Here is an 18803-nt window from a genome sequence, read left to right as displayed (position 1 = left end):
CTACAGGTGGATGGTGTACCGCCAGGTCATGGACAGCTCCGAGTGCTTCCATGCCGCCCACTTCCAGAGATACCTGTCCAGTGCCCTGGATGCCCAGCAGAACCGCTCTGCCCGTCAGGCAGCTTACATCCGCAAGAAGACCAGGCTGTTGGTGGTGTTACAAGGGTGAGCCTGGGCACTGGGGGGTCAAGTTGAGTTGCTTACCCCACCCTGACCTTAGTTCCTGTGCAGCAAACTTGAGGCACACTCCACATGTGTATGAACAGTGTCCATGCTACCCTAGCAAGGACCATCTTGGTGTTGCATAGTCTATGGTAACAGATGAAGTAGCTTGCACACAGGCTTTCAGTTTGGCTTTAACATCTTCGTGTCTCCAAGAAGGGGTGGAGTAGGGAAACTGGACCAGGTTCTTTGATAATTCCTCTAACAGTAGTGGACTCTACCTCCTCCTCTACCATCCAGATGAGCCGCATCAGTTTCAGTTCCATCTCCTGTGGAACCTGAGGATGGCCCCACATCTGCACCCTTCAACCCTTCCATGCTCCTGGGCTGGCTCAGGAATGTGGGCAGTCTGTTAGACAAAGAGCGCCCTCTTGGTGGCTGTGAGCAGGACAGTGATTGCAGGCTGATTACCTTGCTGTGTCGTTGTGTAAGCAGGATTATCATGGAGGTGCTCACAGAATGGCAGGACTGACAGAGCATGTTCATCTGCTCCAGGGGTCCATGACTGAAAGGAGCTTCCCTTATCTGTTCTAAAGCCTTTCACAGAGGTGCCCCTTCCTGGCCCATTGCCACCTGGGTCCAGAGGGGAATGCAGTAGGTCAGGAAAACATGGGCTGTGCTTTTTGCTTGTGTTGCCATAGCTGATAGCAATCAAGAAATTTCTGGTGGTTCTCACCAAGTGCATTGGTGCCATGTAATATCTTTTGTTCCTTAGCTCTTCTGGGCCCCTGGCTGTGAGCCAGATACTGTAGGAAGACTAGGATTGGGATCCTGAAGAGGGAGGGAATAAGCTCTGCCCACTGTAAGCCATGATGCACCAGCAAGCTGGTGCCCACACCTGCCTCCAGCTCCCCTTCAGTCAGACATTTTGTCCTCTTGTGCGCTAGGGTCATGCAAACTGCAGAGGAAGGGTCTAGGCTTGAAACCACTTGTTTTGAAGATAATGTTTGATTGATGATTCATTGATTGGAAAGGCACATATACAGAGAGGAAAATCTTCCATCTACTAGTTCACTCCCCAAATGACTGCAATGGCTGCAGCTGAGCTAATCTGAAGCCAGGAACCAAGAGCTTCTTCCAGGTCTCCCACGTGGGTGCAGGCCTTGGGCCATCCTTGGCTGCCCTCCTAGGCCACAAGCAAGGGAGCTGGATGGGAAGCAGAGCAGCCAGAACACGAATCAGTGCCCATATGGGATCCTGACGCATGCAAGGTGAGGACTTAGCCACTAGGGCACCACACCAGGCCCAACCACTTTTTAATCTGGGTTACCATTGATTTTACTGGTCAAAGAAAAGGCTGGCCCAGCTGTCACCCTCCACCCCCACAAGAGTCTATGATGTTATGGCCCTATAAGGTGAATTTGGCAGCCTGACAGCATGAAGCTGAGGGCGCATGTCTGCCCTACAGTGCCTTGGAGAACATCGCTGGCTCCTTATCTCAGACATGACAAGCCTACAGTAGCGTCAGCTGGCCTGGCTGCTTCTGTACTGCAGAGACCGTGTGTAGCCAGCCCCCTGAGGCCCTGCAGACCCAGCCCTTGCCCAGTCACAGCCACAGGAGTCAGGTGACCTCCAGTTCAGAATGCCAACTAGATGTTGTGACTCTACACTAGGGCCCTGTTCTTTCAGAACAGGCCCATGGCCTGAGATTCTGTAGGAAGCTCTTTGTAGCACAGCCAGCTTCCTGGGGCTGGACCTTCCTGTCCTCTGTCAAGGTTGCTGGTAAAGGGAGTGCCCAGAGGCTTCTCAAATTGTGAATTTTTTTTCCCTTGAATATGGCTTTTATTTTCATTTCTAACAAACCTGTGATATTAAGCAGTTTTATTTAGCCATGGGAGTAACCTGATTCTATTTGACTTTGTGTAACAATAGGGAGTACTGCAGGTACTCATTTCAAAAATGGAATTACTCTTAAAATAATAGGTGTCATAAATGAGGGAGAATGGCTGTTCCCAGAGGTTAGAGCCCTGGGGGGATGTGGTTATAATCAACACCAGGAATCTTGTGGTGCTGAACCTGGTCTGCATCCTGACTCCAGTGGTAAATAAAGGAGCCAACAGACAGTTGTACAGAAGGTTACTTTTAAGGAATTGAGGAGCTGTGTTTATACTCTGGAATGTTAAAATGTCATTATTTGAAGTTATATACCTTAAAAATAATGTATCTCCCAAGACCAAATGGAATTAATACAAATCATGTGCCCAGTGTAATAATAGGCTTAGATTGCAACCATGTAACAATCTAGAGGACTTAAATAGAACATCTGTTGTTTCAGAGGAAGGAAAGGAAGGTCCCACTGGGTTGTTGTCTGGATTTGTTTTTATTTCTGATGCAGCAAATACTGGCAAGAAAGAAGCCACCAAGAAGAGCCAGTCTGTCTCTTCCTTATCACACAGGGAGTCAGTTTAGCCACAGTGGTCTGGCCCATGCTGTGGTAACTGGCACAAGGGGCTTCCTTCTCTGTGTCTGCAGGGCAGGCTGCCTGCTCTAGTGAAGGTGCACCAGGGCCGAGACAGAGCAGGGGCTGGGTGGGGAGGAGGTTCAAGCAGGAAGGGCCAAGGGCCTTAGGCAGTGCCGTGATGCACAGGCCTCACAATGAGGACACCTGGGTCTGTTGTTTAGCTTGAATTTTTTCCCCTTGAGATCAGCAGAGATTAATGAACCACTCTAAAACTTGGAACTTCCCTGCCCCCCACACCCCCCAAGAAAGTCTCATCAAAATAAAGGGACTGAAGTGTTTAAGATTAGCCTGTATGTAGATCCTTCAGTCTTCTTTTCTGTGCTAGGAGTTAAGTTTCTGGTTTAGACCGAACTTGGAAAATAAAAGTCCTCCACACCCTTGTTTTTAGAAGAAGGGAAGCTAATGCCTTGGAGCCGACCTTGGAACACTGAGCCAGGAGGGTGAGAGCCATCATACACGGGTAGTGTGCAAGTGACAGCCTCACTGACCAGACAGGCTGCTCTGAAAGCCCGCCAGTGCCTGTGGCATCTAGGCCCACCCAGGCACTGCAATGCGAAGAACCCGACATGGCCATGTACCCACATGCCCACATGTGGGGAGAAGCCTTGAAGAAGGGACTCCAGCAGGCCAACGGCTTGTGCTGAAGGCACTCCAGCTGCCAGACTTTTGTAGGGATCAAACCTGGCAAACCCTCTTCCCCACTCCATTTCCACTGATTGGTCAGGACAGGGGCCAGACTTGGGGGAAGGAAGGGATATTGTAGCCTGGGAACAAGCCAAGGGCCTTTTTACAGATGAGTTATTTGTAGGAACTCAGGAAATGGCCCAGGGAAGCTCTATCTGTTCCCTGGCCCTGGCCTCCAAGATCCCAGGCAGATCTCGGCCCATCTGATCTGTAAGACAGCCCATCATGTTTGACCTCCCTCTGTAAGAAAAGGTCTTATGATACCCTGGGCCAAAAGGGAAAAGTGTTCTCCACAGCAGGGCAAAGGGCAGGTCCACTTGTGACTTGACTTGTCAGGCCTGAACATCAAGTTCTTGCTTTAGGCCCCAGAGATTACTGCCCTCGCTTTATATTGTTATTGTGGAGACTGAGAATAAACAGGTAAATGAGAAAGGACCTGATTTGGCTGATTTAGTCAGCACTTTGCTGAAAAATTGGAGAAGGGCCAGGGAGTACCTTGCAGGAGGGTGCCACAACACATTAAACGTGTGAGGTCAGAGGAGATCCCCTTCCCCATGAGATACCACTTGAGCAGAGACCTGGAGGGAAAGAGGAAGGGAGGGAGCCATGCAGATGTATCTGGGAAAAAGCATTCTGGGCAGAGGGGACAGAGTGAGCAAAGTTAAAGTATGCTTGGCATGTTCAGAGAAGAGCCAGGGGGCCAAAGTGGCTGGATTAGGGAAAGGGATGGAATGGTAGGAAATGAAATTCTTCAGATCACAGAGGACTTTCATGCTGAGTGAGATGGAAGCCTCTAGAGGGTTTGAACAGAAGAGGACATCAGCTGATTGATGTAGAGCAAGGATGGAAGAAGGGGCCCATCTGGGAGGGCCTGTTGGGGCATATGGGCAAGAAATGGTTGTGAACTTGGGGGCAGGGTTGGGAATCTTGTATTTCTGTTTAAAGACCAAATAAGAGTATATTCAGACAACTCCAAAGAAATGTTTCAGTCCCAGAACATGAAAGAGGAGCCCCCTCCCTTGGAGACAACAAGACCAGGAGGGGACAGGACAAGTGCAGTCAGATAGGGCTCTCAATGACAATAACAAATTGACTCTCAAAGTCTGAAGTTAGGAGACATTTCCACGTAGGTGATACAAAAACTGCAAGCAGTGCTGAACATGTTGTCCTGAAATGGACAAGTCTGATGGGATCCCCTATCTGTCGTAGCCATTTATTTGATATAGGAAAGAAAGGAAAGAGCTGTAAGTAGAGACCAGAGCAAATGCTGCTGGTTTGTGATTAGCAAACAGGCCTACTAAAATAATTCTACCAGTTCCAAACCACCCTGCCCCAGGGCTGCCCACAGGTTTCCCTTTACAGCCAAGCAGAGTAACCCTTCCACTTGAAGAGAACTCAGGAGTGCAGAAATACTTTGGATTCCAAATACTTTGGTTTCTATGGATCACCAAGTAGAATGACACCAAGAAATCTAGTCACAGGCTCCTCCTCTTGGTTTTTCTTGTACCCTTACTCATTTAGCCCTCCCCATTTCCCCGACTCAGCAGCCCCAGTCATTACATTAAGCAGTCTTTTCCCTTCCCCATAGCTACACGGATGTCATTGATGTTGTCCAGGCACTGCAGACCCACCCAGATGCAAACGTCAGGGCCTCCTTCACCATTGGTGCAGTCACAGTGTGCGTGGAGCCCCAGAGCTGCTACATGGAGCACAGGTAGGTCCTAAGAACCAGTTCCAGCCCACAGGATGAGTTAAATGTGATGAAAGTGATTGGTTCCCATGCTTTAGCAGGAGACACACTTCATGTGTGCATTACTTGCGGAAGCCTACCATGTGTGTTGTAAATGCTGAGATAGTCGTGGATTAATGCCAGGTCTTAAAAAGACTCTCTTAGTTTGATAGTCAAAGAGAAGAGAGATAGCTTCTATAACGGCAGGAGCCATTTCTGTTGATGACTGCAAAGCCCAGCTGCTCCACCTCTGATCCCGCTTCCTACCAATGTGCCTGGTAAGACACCACATCAGAAGATGACTCAGGTACTCGGAGACCTGCCACCCAAATGAGAGGCCTGGATGGAATGACTTCTGGATTCAGCCTGATCCTGACCTGGCTATTATGGCAACATTTCAGCATTTATTAGTATAGAACTTACCTTATATATCCCAGGCATCCATCAAAAGGACAAAAGTGAACATCATCTCATTTTGTACTACTTGTCAGGCATTATGTTGATGCCTTGCTCCTTCTAATCCTTAAAAGTTATCATTACTGTGACATTACCTAAGGGAGCTTGGACTCCAAAAAGTTTAATGATTTTCCAGATATTATACTGATGACATGTACAAAATCATGGTATAAGTTACTGCCATTGGGCCCAATGGCGTGGCCTAGCGGCTAAAGTTCTCGCCTTGAATGCCCCGGGATCCCATATGGGCGCCGGTTGTAATCCCGGCAGCTCCACTTCCCTGCACCCGCGTGGGAAACCCGGAAGAGGTTCCTGGTTCCCGGCTTCGGATCGGTGCGCACCGGCCGTTGCGGCTCACTTGGGAAGTGAATCATTGGACGGAAGATCTTTCTCTCTGTCTCTCCTCCTCTCTGTATATCTGACTTTGTAATAAAATAAATAAATCTTTTTTAAAAATGCCATATATTGGCCTGGGAAAGCAATGGAGGTTGGCCCAAAGACTTGGAACCCTATACACACACACAGGAGACCTGGAAGAAACTCCCAGCTCTCAACTTCAGATCAGCTCAGCTGTCTCTGTCATAGCCGTTTGGGGAGTGAGCCAGCAGATGAAAGACCTTCTCCCTTTGTTTCTCCTGCCTCTGCAAAGCCTACTTTTCAAATAAAAATAACTCGAAAGAAACAATAGTTCCATAATAAAAAGATGAATGCAATTTTTTAAGAATCCGAAGGAAGCAACAGTGGCTTCTAGTTTGATTAGGAAGAATGAGCCAGTATATCAGTTTGAAGGCCAGGGACACCAAGATAGACATTACATTCCAGTTTCACGGTCTTAAATATGTACAGATGTCCATGTGTTCTAAATTTATCTTCAGCTGCTTTAAGTCAACAGCTTAATGACCCAAACCCCAATGTGAGTTTCCATTCTATGATTGGATATGATGCCTTCAGAGAGACCTGTATTCAGCTCTGATGTGGAGCCGTGGGCTGTCCTAAGAAGGCAGGCAGGAACCTGAAAAAGGCTTAAAGTCATAGACACTTGATGAGATAGATTGTCTTTCTTTTCTTTTAATGTCTATGTACTTATTTTCATTTTATTCTTTTAAGAGTTATTTTTTATTAACAAGGCAGATTTATAGGGAGAAGGAGTATAGAAAAAGATCTTCCATCTACTGGTTCACTCCCCAAGTAGCCACAGCGGCTAGAGCTGAGCCGGTCAGGAGCTAGGAGCTTCTTCCAGGCCTCTAGCATGGGTCCAGGATCCCAAGACTTTGGGCCATCCTCTGTTGCTTTCCCAGGCTACAAGCAGAGAGCTGGATGGGAATGGAGCAGCTGGAGCATAAATCAGTGTCCATATGGGATCCTAACTTGTACAAGACAAGGATTTACCCAGTGAGCCATTGTGCCAGGCCCAATTTTTTTACTTAAAAAGGAAAGAGAGAGAGAAACAGGAGACTTTCCATCTGCCAGTTCATTCACCAAATGCCTGCAACAGCCAAGGTTAGATCAGTGCTGAGTCAGAAACCAGATCTCCTATGTGGGTGGCAGAGACCCAAGTAGACCTAAGTATTTACGCCATCACCTATGCCTCCCAGGTACGTATTAGGAGGAAGCTCACCAAGCACTCTGATATGGAATGTAGGCAGTGGCCTAATGGCTGCCTCAAATGCCCGTCCTGGGGATAGACACTGTCAGGATGTATTTGTTTGCTGTGTGGCTATATAGTCAGTGACCTATGAGCACAGTGATGTCAGCGAGTTCTGTTCTTGGTGGGCTATGGTGGAGAAACCTCTTCCTTTGTCCCAGGCCTCTTGATCTTGCTCACAGCATGTGAAGGTTCTTCTTTGGAATTCTTCAGAAACCGTGAGGGAATCAGGCAAGAGAACTGGATCTGCAACCCAAGTGGTGTTCCCACTCAGCTCACTAATCCACTGAACTTGATTCCAAATGGGGTGTGTCTGGCTATTGTTGGAAATCAAGTAAATGAGAGTTAAGACTTGCCACTGCAAAGAAAATTCCAGGAGATTCACTAGTGTTTTGAACAGCATTAATACCTACCAGCTAGAACAACAGCAATTTGGAAGAGTGCCTTCCACAGGCGTCCCACATGCCAGGGAAGGAAATATGTGAGTTCTGTGGAGTCAGACCTGGGTACTAAGCCCCAGTACTTCCCAGCTCCATGGGGACCTGGAGCAAGGTACCTATCCTGCTTATTCTTCCTAGTCCTATTCTATTCCTCTGGTACATTCCAGGATGACAGAGCAAGATTGGGAATGTGGACAGCTCTCAGTGTGCCGAGCCCGTGGTGGGAACCAGGGAAGAGGCAGCTCTCCTCATTACTGTGAGCTTTCTAGCCTGAAAGGAGCGCTGTGAGAATCTGGAGTTTTTCTCTGGAGCTTACTGTAGAACTGAGGGAGTTAACTAACTCACACTTTAGCTAAGTCACCCCACCTCCTGTTTCACTTGTGAGCCGGCTCATCCAATTCCTGCTTTTCACTTGCCTTTAGAATTAAGAATGGGATCAAAGAGGGACTGGGATTCTAGTTTTCACATGAAGGGGAACAAAGCAGTTTTGATCCTGAAGCGCTCTGGTAGAGTTAGGTGAGTGAAATCCTTATTTTTCCCTTGAAGTTTCCCCTTTACTCAAAACAGTATATCTTTCCAAAGAAGACCAACTCTTCTTTGCCATCTCTGCCTCTCCTTCTGCAGTCTAAAGAGCTAGGCCTTCTGCCAGCATCCAGGGGTCAGAATGGTTTGGAAGCTTTGGTGGTTAGAATGACCAAGACAATCTGTAGTGATTTAATGCTGTGATATTGGTGACCATCATGTGTTTTGGTAAATAATCTGTAACAACACTGAGATATGAATGGTTTTAAAATGTTTCTTTCTTCTTTCCCCTAGATTTCTCTTCCCTAAATGTCTTGACCAGTGTTCACAAGGTAAGCAATATGCTTTACTTCCTGCTTGCATGTCTTTCCAGTTCTAAGCACAGCCAACTTTGTCATGTTCCTACCTACCATTCCAAAATCTAAAGCTAGCAAAATTAATCCAGGGGAAACTTTGCCATCTTTAGTTTTATCTTGTTTGATAGGCAGATTTCTGCCATTGGCAGTAGTTGCCATGGCAATACCTCTCCTGAGCTTAAGTCATACTCTGGCCTTGCAGGTAGGTGTGTGGACTGAGGAGCTGTCCCCAGCCTCTGAGCAGGGAAACCTTGGTGCATTTCTCCTGTTTCAAGAGCTTAGAGGTTGACACAGCAAGACCTGTTTCCCTCAATAACCACTTACACACAGTGGAATTTTTCATCCCTCCTTGCAAATGCTTAGAAGAATCCACCCAGCCTGTAGGTTGCATTGTGCTCCCACCTGGCATCCTTGAAAGCTGCACTTTTCATCACATTATCTGCAAGGCCAAGAGGTCCAGAATGTATTCTCAGTTCCCTCCAGCAGTGGTGAAATGTTCATTGTTGGAAGAAACGCCTGGGGGCTTGGGTGTCCTGAGCCTGCCCAGCAAGCAGAAATCAGACTGAAAAGAACCACTTGGTGTCCAATGCAGGTCCATAGGGAGTGGAGGCAGCAGAGAGTGCCTAAAGCTGCTGTCTGGAGAACCAGCTGAGCTGGGTGCTGCCCTGGGCAGGAGGCTGGTCCCTGGAGGGAGCCTTGGGTCTAGCCTTTAGAAACACGAGTTGTTTTCCAGACACTGTACCCCCAACAGCAGAATAGGATGGAAGTTGCCTGAGTCCATCCACAGTGTCCAGGTCAACAAGGGAGATAGGAATTGAGTCATGAGGACTTGGTGACAGACTAGGTGTGGAGCTGTGAGTTGGACAAAGGATGATGCCAAGCTTGCAGCCTTGACATTAGAAAAAGAAGAAGAAGAAGATTGGCATAATTAGTGGTACCTATTCTTGAAGTAAACTGCATAAGAGAAAACTTACAGAAGTAACGAAAGAGGACTGTCTGATTCTCAGGTATGTGTTTGGAAGTCATGGTCAAAGCCAAGAGCATGGACTGTAATCATCCAGATGTAGAGTTGGAAAGGTCAGAAGGCCAGAGCTTTTCCTCAGACACCAGGGAAAGAAGGAGAATAAGATCAGAGATACTTACTGTTGCAGGTACCTTAGAGGAAGGACAGAGGGGTGGGTACAGGAGCACAACGGGTAAACCCTTGCCTGCTGCATCAGCATTCCATATGGTTGCCAGTTTGAATTTCAGCTGCTCCACTTCCCATCCAGCTCCCTGATAATGAGCCTGGGAAATCAGTAGAGGATGGCTCAAGTGTGTGGGCCCTTGTACCCATGTGGTAGACCTAGAAGAAGCTCCTAGCTCCTGGCTGCAGACAGTCCCAGCTCCAGCTATTGAGGCCATTTGGGGACTGAACAACAAATGAAAGATTCTCTCTGTGTCTCTTCTCTGAAACTCTACCTTTCAAATAAATAAATAAGCATCTTAAAAGGAAAGGAAGAGAACAGCCTATTGGCTTTGCCAGTATGAGGGCTGCAGGTGCCCTCAGGAGGAGCAGCTGAGTACAGAGGCTAAAACCAAGTCCAAGTGGACTGGGAACTAGCAAATGGGAAAGGCATACCTGGAGGGGGTAAACTTTCTTTTTGAAAGATTTATTTATTTACTTGAAAAGCTACGGTTACAGAGAGAAATGGGATGCCAGCACTGAGGGTGGTGGCTTTACTGACTAAGCCACAGTGCTATCCCTGAGGGGGAATACCTTAGAGAATTGTTTCCAAATGATCCTTATTTGCTGAAGAGAAAGTTTGTGGGCTAGAGGGAGATCCTGGGCCTGATAGAGGTGATTCCTGGGGGCTTATCCCAGGAGCCCTAATGACTCAAAAGTAGCATCTCCTTGAGAGCTGGGGTGTGGCCCAAGGGAGCGGGTTGAGTAAGTATTCGTCTAATTGACTGTAATGACCGGTAGTTGTGCCTGGGATTTGCTGTCTTGTTCAGCCCAAGCCCTGTCGTAGTCTCGTGAATGTTGGTGCCTTCTTTTCCCTTCACAGCACCTTATGTATCACATGATCATTGCCACCCTAGAGTAGCGTTAGGCATCTCTTACAAAAAGCCTTGGAAAAACACCCTGTGTTTACTGTCCATGAACCTGGTGAACATTGGCCTGCACTAAGAGGAAAACCCCTTGCTAGCCTGAAGGCTTTTGAGGCCAACCCACACAGTTTCTTTGGTTCACAGTGGGCATTTTTTTTAATACTGCCTGCCAGTCCATTGTTCAAAGACAGACTGTTGTGGCCACTTCTGTGCTAAGACAAGGCTTGAGGCTGGACAGGTTAGCGAATCTCAAACTAGGAACAGGCTCAAGCGTGCTCAGCTGACCATGAAGCCAGGGGTATTACCTCTGCACTTGTGCGAGGACTCATAGGATGACCGTCTTTTGGCAGGTAGCTTCCCTTTGCTCCCAGATGAGCCCACATCTCAAAGGGCTGGCTCCACCCTTCTTGCCAGTGCCTGGCTTTCCAGAGAGGGAGAAGAAAAGAGGCAGTTCTTGTGCTCAGAGCTCCAGTGGCTTGCCCAGAGGAGGGCACTGACACAAGCTGACACACTCTTTATGGCCACAGGAGTGGCTTGCCTAGCCACTCCTTTTTTCCAATGAAAAAGACTGTGGTATAGCCCCCAGATGATGTGTCTTAGAGAGATACAGGAACTAGGAATCCGTCTCAGGGCTCAAGCAAGGTTTATTATCATAAGGTCTGAAAGTGTGGTAGAGATGTTGTGCCGCTGTGCCATGCTTCAAGAAGTATGTACTGATAAAAATTAATAAATAAACCTCATTTTCTCCTGGACTTGTAGAATGTGTGAGTCTCACTCATGGTGGTAGAACAGGCCAGGCTTCCTGCTCTCTCACAGCCCATATCAGTGAGAACTCAGCCAAAGCTGAGTGCCCACTCCGTGCTCCGGGACAGAAAGCTACTCCTGACCCAGCCAGGTAAAACCGCCCAGAGTGGCCTGTTCACCCAGGGCTCGACATGACTGCCGTACCTGTCTCAGATGGCATTTCCTCTTGGCAGGTGCCAGTTTACATAGCTGGCCTAAGGAATGCCGGGGCTAATCCTCTTGCTCATTTCCTTATGAAGCAAAGCCCCCTTTCTGCAATCAGCTCCTGACCTAGAATCCAGCCCCACAGGATCTGCTTACATGGTGCTTGTGCAGGAGGCAGGACTTTGGTCACATTGTGTGTCTCAGACCCCAAACACAGCCTTCTCCTGAGCAGGCCAGTCCTGTGCTAGGACCTCGCCTTGCACATGCAGGGATCCCATATGGTCGCTGGTTATAATCCCAGCGGCCCTGCTTCCCAACCAGCTCCCTGCTTGTGACCTGGGAAAGCAGTTGAGGATGGCCCAGATCTTTGGGACACTGCACCCGTGTGGGAGACCCAGAAAAAATCCTGGCTTCTGACTTTGGATCGGTGCAGCTCCGGCCATTGCGGTCACTTGGGGAGTGAATCATCAGATGAAAGATCTTGCTCTCTGTCTCTCCTCCTCTCTGTATATCTGCCTTTCCAGTAAAAATAAATAACAAATCTTTAAGAAAAAAAGATAAGGTGATCCCGGCACAATGGCTCAATTAACTAATCCTCCACCTGCAAGCACTGGAATCCCATGTGGGTACCAGTTCATGTCCTGGCTGCTCTACTTCTCATCCAGCTCCCTGTTTGTGCCCTGGTATGGCAGTGGAGGATGGCTCAAAGCCTTGGGACACTGCACCCAGTGCGAGACCAGGAAGAAGTTCCTGGTTCCTGGCTTTGGATCAGCCTGACTCCAGGTATTATGGTCATTTGGGGAATGAACCAGTGAAGGGAAGAGCTGTCTCTTTCTCTTCTCTCTGTACATCTGCCTTTCCAATAAAAATAAGTAAAATTTTTTTTTAATTGGAAAGGCAGATGTACATAGAGGAGGAGAGACAGAGCTCTTTCTTCCGATGGTTCACTTCCCAAGTGGCCACAATGGCCAGAACTGAGCCAATCCGAAGCCAGGAGCCTGGAGCCTCTTCCCAGTCTCACATGCAGGTGCAGGCTCTGAAGGCTTTGGACCATCCTCGACTGCCCTCCCAGGCCACGAGGAACTGGAGGGGAAGTGGGGCTGCCGGGACACGAACTGGCATCCATATGGGATCCCGGCATGTGTAAGGCAAGGACTTTAACCACTAGGCTACCAAGCCAGACCCATGAATAAGACTTGAAGCCAGATGATTCTGTTTTTATATTACTATATGTATTTGAAAAATCCACAGTATTAAGAATAGCAATAATGAATACCAAAACTGCAAATGATCTTGCAGCAAAAATATTGTTTATGTGTGTACGTGCATGTATATGTTATAACATAAAAACAGGTATAATTATGAAAGAGGTGTTATCCCAGGGTGATGAGACACAGTACTGTCTCCTCATTTCCAGATACTGTACAGTCTTGTTAATATTACATTGTTACTTTCACCAAAGGGTTCGGAGTAATCACAGCGCACTTGACAACTTTTCTTTACATGAGCTATGCTTTCTTACCACATCACTGTCAGGAGTGGAGAACTGGCCTGTGAAATCATTTTATCTATCCCTGCCACAACACCTGCAAGTGGTGCTCAAAATTCAGTACATCAATAGCAGTTGTATAGCATATGCATATATGGTGATTGTAAGTCGATAGTTTCTCATGACACATATATGATGTTGTAAATAATCAAATGGCCTTGGGCAGAAAAAAAGGTTCCCCATCCCTGTACCATTTGAATATCTGTGTTAGCATTTGTCCTGGGATTGTGTTAATCCTTGGCTAACTGTGCGTTCTTTGGAGCTATAGTGGTTGGTGCCACAGTTAGTGCAGGTTAATGTATGTGGTCTAAACTGGTGAAGATAAATGGCACCAGTTCTGATATGATTAAACACAGAGGCTACAAAAAGACGCTTGCATTGGGAACTCCATGTATCAGCCAGAAAGAGGACTTAGGAATGCAAAAGAGGTTAGGAAAGGAGGTGTGCAGAGTTGGAGCCATTCACTCCAAGAGGCAGTGGGAGCAGTAACAGGGACGGGAAGGGTGGCCGTGTGTGCTGGTGGTGGGCAGGAGGCTGCTGAACAGGACAGTTGGGAAGGAGCCCATTCTTGTGGGGCTCTGCATAGCCATTCAGACCTCCGAGGGCTGAACTGTCTTTGGCTTCCTTCCCCAGGCCTGGTGAACAATGTGGTGTTCACGAGTCTCACCACGGAGCAGAGGCACCCTCTCTTTGTCCAGCTGCAGAGCCTCATCCGAGCTGCCAACCCTACGGCAGCCTTCATTCTCGCTGAAAATGGGATTGTCACCAGGTAAACTGAGGCATACTCCACCCCGTGGGACCACTGATCAAGCTGTAGTCCACAGGGTGTTTCAGCTCCAGGGCCTGAGTGCATGGTTCTGGAAATCAGCTGTTGAAATGCTTTGACTATGCTGTAAAAGTCACCGAGAAGAACCCACAAGTCAGCATCCTGAGTTCTCTTGGAGTCACACCAGCAGGAAGCTGGAATTGGCAGATCTGGGGCTCTAATCCAGGCACTCTGATAGGGCATTGTGGGCATCTGAAATGCTGTGCTGAACTCTGGCCCACCCCCTTAATTGTGCACATACATCTCTTGGATCTTCTGAAGATCAGTTTCTGATTTAGTGGAAGTAAAATGGAGCCTAAGACTTTTTTTCTCTCTTTTTTAAGAGAACCAGCTTTAGGGCCTGGTGCAATGGCTCAGTTGGCTAATCTTCCACGTCTAAGTACCAGGACCCAACTGGTGTCACTGTGGTGTTCCTGTTGCTCCAGTTTCCATCCAGCTCCCTGCTTGTGGCCTGGAAAATCAGTAAAGGATGGCCCAAAGATTGAAACCCTGCACCCATGTAGGATACCTGGAAAAAGTTCCTGGCTCCTGGCTTCAGATCACCTCAGCTCTGGCTATTGAGACCATTTTTAAAGTGAAACAGTAGATGGGGAAGTTTTCTGTCTCTCCTTCTCTCTGTAAATTTGCTTTTCCAAAGAAAAGAAATGAATCTTTGAGGGGGAAAAAAGAGATTGTTTGAAAGGCCTAGTGACAGAGAGAGGGAAAGGATAAGAGATGGTCCATCTGCTGGTTTCCTCCTCAAATGGCCAAGGTCAGGCCAAAACCAAGAGCCTGGCACTCCATCCAGCTGTCCCACAGTAGTAGCAGGGGTCCAGTACTTGAGCATATCCTCTGTTGTTCCCAGGTGCATTAGCAGGGAGCTGGGTCAGAAACAGAAGCGCCAGGACTCTAACTGATGCTGCAGTATAGGATGTCAGCTTTGCAGATGGCAGTTTAAGTCACTGAGCTACATTGCCCCAAAATTCTGCGTTTCTAACAAGTTCCAAGATGGTATCAGTGTTGCCGTTAATTTCTTTGGATATGATACTAGTAATTGTAGTTCTGTAAGATACTCATTTAGAGGCCATGTGCAATAGCCTGGTGGGTAAATCCTCTCTTTGTGCTTGTCTGGATCCCATATGGGCTCCGGTTCATATCCTGGATGCTTTACTTCCCGTCCAGCTCTGCTAGTGGCCTGGGAAAGCAGCAGAGAATGGCTCAAAGACTTGGGACTCTGCACCCATGTGGGAGTCCAGGAAGAAGCTCCTGGCTTCTGGCTCTTGGCTTTGGATTGGCTTAACGCCAGCTGTTATGGCCACTTGGAGAGTGAACCAGCAGACAGATCTTTATATCCCTTCTCTCTGTGTATCTGCCTTTCTGATAAAAAATAATTTTTTATTTTTAAAAAAGATATGCATTTAGGGGTAAAACGTGACATATTGAGCTGTCAAGTGGCTTGACAGAAAAGTGTATGCATATGTGTTTGCGTATGTCTACGGGAACATGTGGAGGAAACAGAATGTGCAGATTTGCCAGTCTTAACAAGCTGGGTCTCTTCTGTATGTTTTCAAAGGAATGAGGACATTGAACTGATTCTCTCAGAAAATAGTTTTTCAAGTCCTCAGATGCTACGCGCTCGATACTTAACGTACCCTGGCTGGTAAGTATCTTCTCTGAAAAGTAGCTAAAAATTCCTTATAAACCTTCTTTATTTATGGAGCAGGGAGAAGGAGAAAGAGAGAGAGAGAAAGTAAAATACCTGACTGTTGGCACAGCCAAAACTGTAACTCTGGGACCCAAGATTGAGAGCCTTCGTGGATATGGGATGAGGGGGCTGCCCTGTATGTGCCAGACACTTTGGGATCCTGTGTTTTCTGGCCTCTAGTGAGGTGACATCGGTGGATGGAGCAGGGAGTCTAGCCTTCAAGAGGAAGTCATTCCTGGGAACATGGTCAGGCAGTCCTTTCAGGTTCCCATCCCACGTGAGTTTCCTCCTGATATGGCCTGAGGAATGAATAGTCTCCTTTTTCTGGGCTGAGGGCGACAGAGAAAGGTGAATGTGCAAAGTCCCCTTTACTTAGATGCGCACCAGCATAACCCTCTATCTGTGGTAAGTATTGCCCTCGGATTGGCTCTGTAAGCCTAGCCAAGTGGCTGTTGCATGTAATACAAATGAGTAAAAATAAAATCAAAAGTAAAATGTCAGTCACACAGCCATATTTCTAGTGCTCCATAGCTACCCGTGGCTATCAGCTACTCTGTTGGACAGTGCCCTTTTAGAACAGTTCCATTATTACAGGAAGTTCTGTTTGGACTGCTATTCAATCCCTGCACCAAGCAGTGAAGCGGGTCCCCTTATTCTCCTCACTTCATAGATGAGGGAACTGAGGCAGCGAGGAGTGGATTGGCTAGCAGCTCCTAATCAGCAAGTGACAAGCTGCATTTCAGGCCTAGCCTATCTGGCTCTGGGGTCTGTTCTTTAACCACTTCTTGTGCCTGTATAGAATGGACAGTTGTTTTCCATTCTGTAGAAACTTTAGGGGAATACATTAATTCGAGCTGGCCAGAGTTAACTTCACATGTTTATCAGGAGTATCTTTGTTATCCTTAGCAATGCATCCCCCGCATCACCATTTACACTGTCAGTTGTTTGGACTAACAGCACACTAATTGTTCTATGCTGTAACAAAATTAAAAAGTTCAGCACATTCTGTATGTGAAATTGAAAGTTTGTAGGGGTTTTCTCAGAAGGAATCACTTGTTTGAAACAACAGAAGTGTTAATGCCACCTCCACCCTTTAAAGAAATCGGGAGGAGTAAGATACTTTAACCCATATAAAACTAAGAGCTACAGTGCTGTTTTATGGTAGGGGACACCAGTAAGAAAGTACAGTAGACTGGAAGAAAATGCTTGCATCAAAGGGTTTGGGGAAACAAGAATGACCGAGGACACAATCGCTTAGTGGCTAGGTCCTTACCTTGCACACAGCAGAATCCCATGCGAGTGCCAGTTCATGTCCCGGCTGCTCCACTTCCCTTCCACCTTTCAGCTTGTAGCCTGTTATGACAGTGGAGGATAGCCCAAGACCATAGGACCCTGTGCCAGTGTGGGAGACCCAGGGGAAGCTCCTTGCTCCTGGCTTCAGATTGGCTCGGCTCCAGCAGTTGTGGCCACTTGGGGAGTGGACCAGAGGATGGAAGATTTTTCTCATTGTCTCTCCTCTTCTCTGTAGATCTGCCTTTCCAACAAAATTGATAAGTCTTTTAAAAAAAAAAGAAGAAGAAAAATAATCGAATCTGTATAGATGTGTACAGTCAATTTGAGAGCAAGTATAATTAGCAGTCATGGAAGCAGAATTCAGTGTCAGGAGTGCTCAGAAATGTGATATGGTACCTCTTTCTTTTTTTTTTTTTTTTTAAAGAAACTTTGAGGTGTTCCCAGACCAGATTCTCTCTTTTTTTTTTTAAGATTTATTTTATTTTTATTGCAAAGTCAGATATGCAGAGAGGAGGAGAGACAGAGAGAAAGATCTTCTGTCCGATGATTCACTCCCCAAGTGAGCCGCAACGGGCCGGTGCGCACCGATCCGAAGCCGGGAACCAGGAACTTCTTCCAGGTCTCCCACACGGGTGCAGAGTCCCAAGGCCTTGGGCTGTCCTCGACTGCTTTTCCAGGCCACAAGCAGGGAGCTGGATGGGAAGTGGAGCTGCCAGGATTAGAACCGGCATCCATATGGAATCCCAGCATGTTCAAGATGAGGACTTTAGCCGCTAGGCTACACCACCGGGCCCGGTACCTCTTTCTTGTTTGGATTGACATGTGTTACATTCAGCCAAAAATATCTGATATTCATAGCCAGAGAAATTATGAAACTGGCATATTCATCTGCAGTTGGGATGATGTAAAATACTGCATGTAAAATGGTTATACCCTTTCATAGAGCAGTTCCAATTATGGAGATTCAGCTCAAGGAAATGATTCAAAAGAGGGAATGATAATTCCATGACTGTGGGAGCCAGGGGATGGGTTCATTATACTCCCTCAATATGTGCTTAACATTCTCCATGGTAGAAGGTTGCTATTGTATGAGGCCTTGAATATGACCATGTTCTTATGGAGTCAGCGGCACTGGATACAGAAAACAGAACAGTCCTGTACCTACCATGCCACGATGAACTTAATAACAAAATGTTGATCTTCAAAATGTCATTAAAGGACTAAATTACTGTGTAACGGGGAGGAGAAATGAAGAGGGGATCAGGGGAATAGCTACCAAAATGCATCATGGAAAACAATAAAAATAATTTTAAAAACGAAGCAAGAGACCAGAGCAGAGGCGCCCACCCGCCTGCCCACTCTGGAGAGGAAGTCTGAACCAGATGTCCAGACTGCCGGCTGCCCGCAGTGAGCAGGAGGGGAGGGATGGGGCTTGGAGCAGGAGGGAGTAGTGTTGTGCAGGAGCCCACAATGTAGCAAGACAGACACAGCCAACTTTGGGGCTTAAGAGGTAGAGGGGTCTTTGACCTGAGGGAACATCCATCTCAAGGTGAAGGAGATGTAGACACAATGAAGCAAATGTTTTAGATATAAAGTGCCATCCAAGTTGTTAAGGGGGGATTGGAATACTATTGAGTAACTGGTATATACTTCATCCCAAAGTGTAGTGTATCATAATCCCCACACCCCAGTCATGTGTACTCATAACACTATATCTTTGAAGGTACGAAGGTAGATTTGATGCTGGATCAGTCTTCCCTCTGATGGTTCAGATCTGCGTGTGGTTCGGCCGGCCCCTAGAGAAGACTCGCTTTATAGCCAAGTGTAAAGGTGAGTCCTAGCGGGTGTGGGCCCCTGCCCCTGCAGAGGAGCCCCCTGTCCCTGGCAGAAGGGCCCC

The 18803-nt window shown here is 47.3% G+C and overlaps 1 protein-coding gene across 3 annotated transcripts in view; it reads left to right on the top strand.

The window, feature by feature from the left end:
• The window catches only part of DNAAF9 (dynein axonemal assembly factor 9), a 103021-nt gene that overhangs the window by 77315 nt on the left and 6903 nt on the right, over positions 1-18803 (top strand). For all 3 annotated transcript variants that reach the window (XM_058679302.1, XM_004585655.2, XM_058679303.1), the window contains 6 exons: positions 7-165; positions 4956-5081; positions 8454-8491; positions 13737-13872; positions 15482-15568; positions 18630-18736. In XM_058679302.1, coding sequence (XP_058535285.1) covers positions 7-165; positions 4956-5081; positions 8454-8491; positions 13737-13872; positions 15482-15568; positions 18630-18736 — 653 coding nt within the window. The remainder of the gene's footprint in view (positions 1-6; positions 166-4955; positions 5082-8453; positions 8492-13736; positions 13873-15481; positions 15569-18629; positions 18737-18803) is intronic.

Source organism: Ochotona princeps, chromosome 22, assembly GCF_030435755.1.
Source record: "Ochotona princeps isolate mOchPri1 chromosome 22, mOchPri1.hap1, whole genome shotgun sequence".
In the NCBI taxonomy this organism is placed as follows: domain Eukaryota; kingdom Metazoa; phylum Chordata; class Mammalia; order Lagomorpha; family Ochotonidae; genus Ochotona; species Ochotona princeps.
Note: the sequence above shows the minus strand (reverse complement) of the source record. Positions and strands in the feature narration are given on the sequence as shown.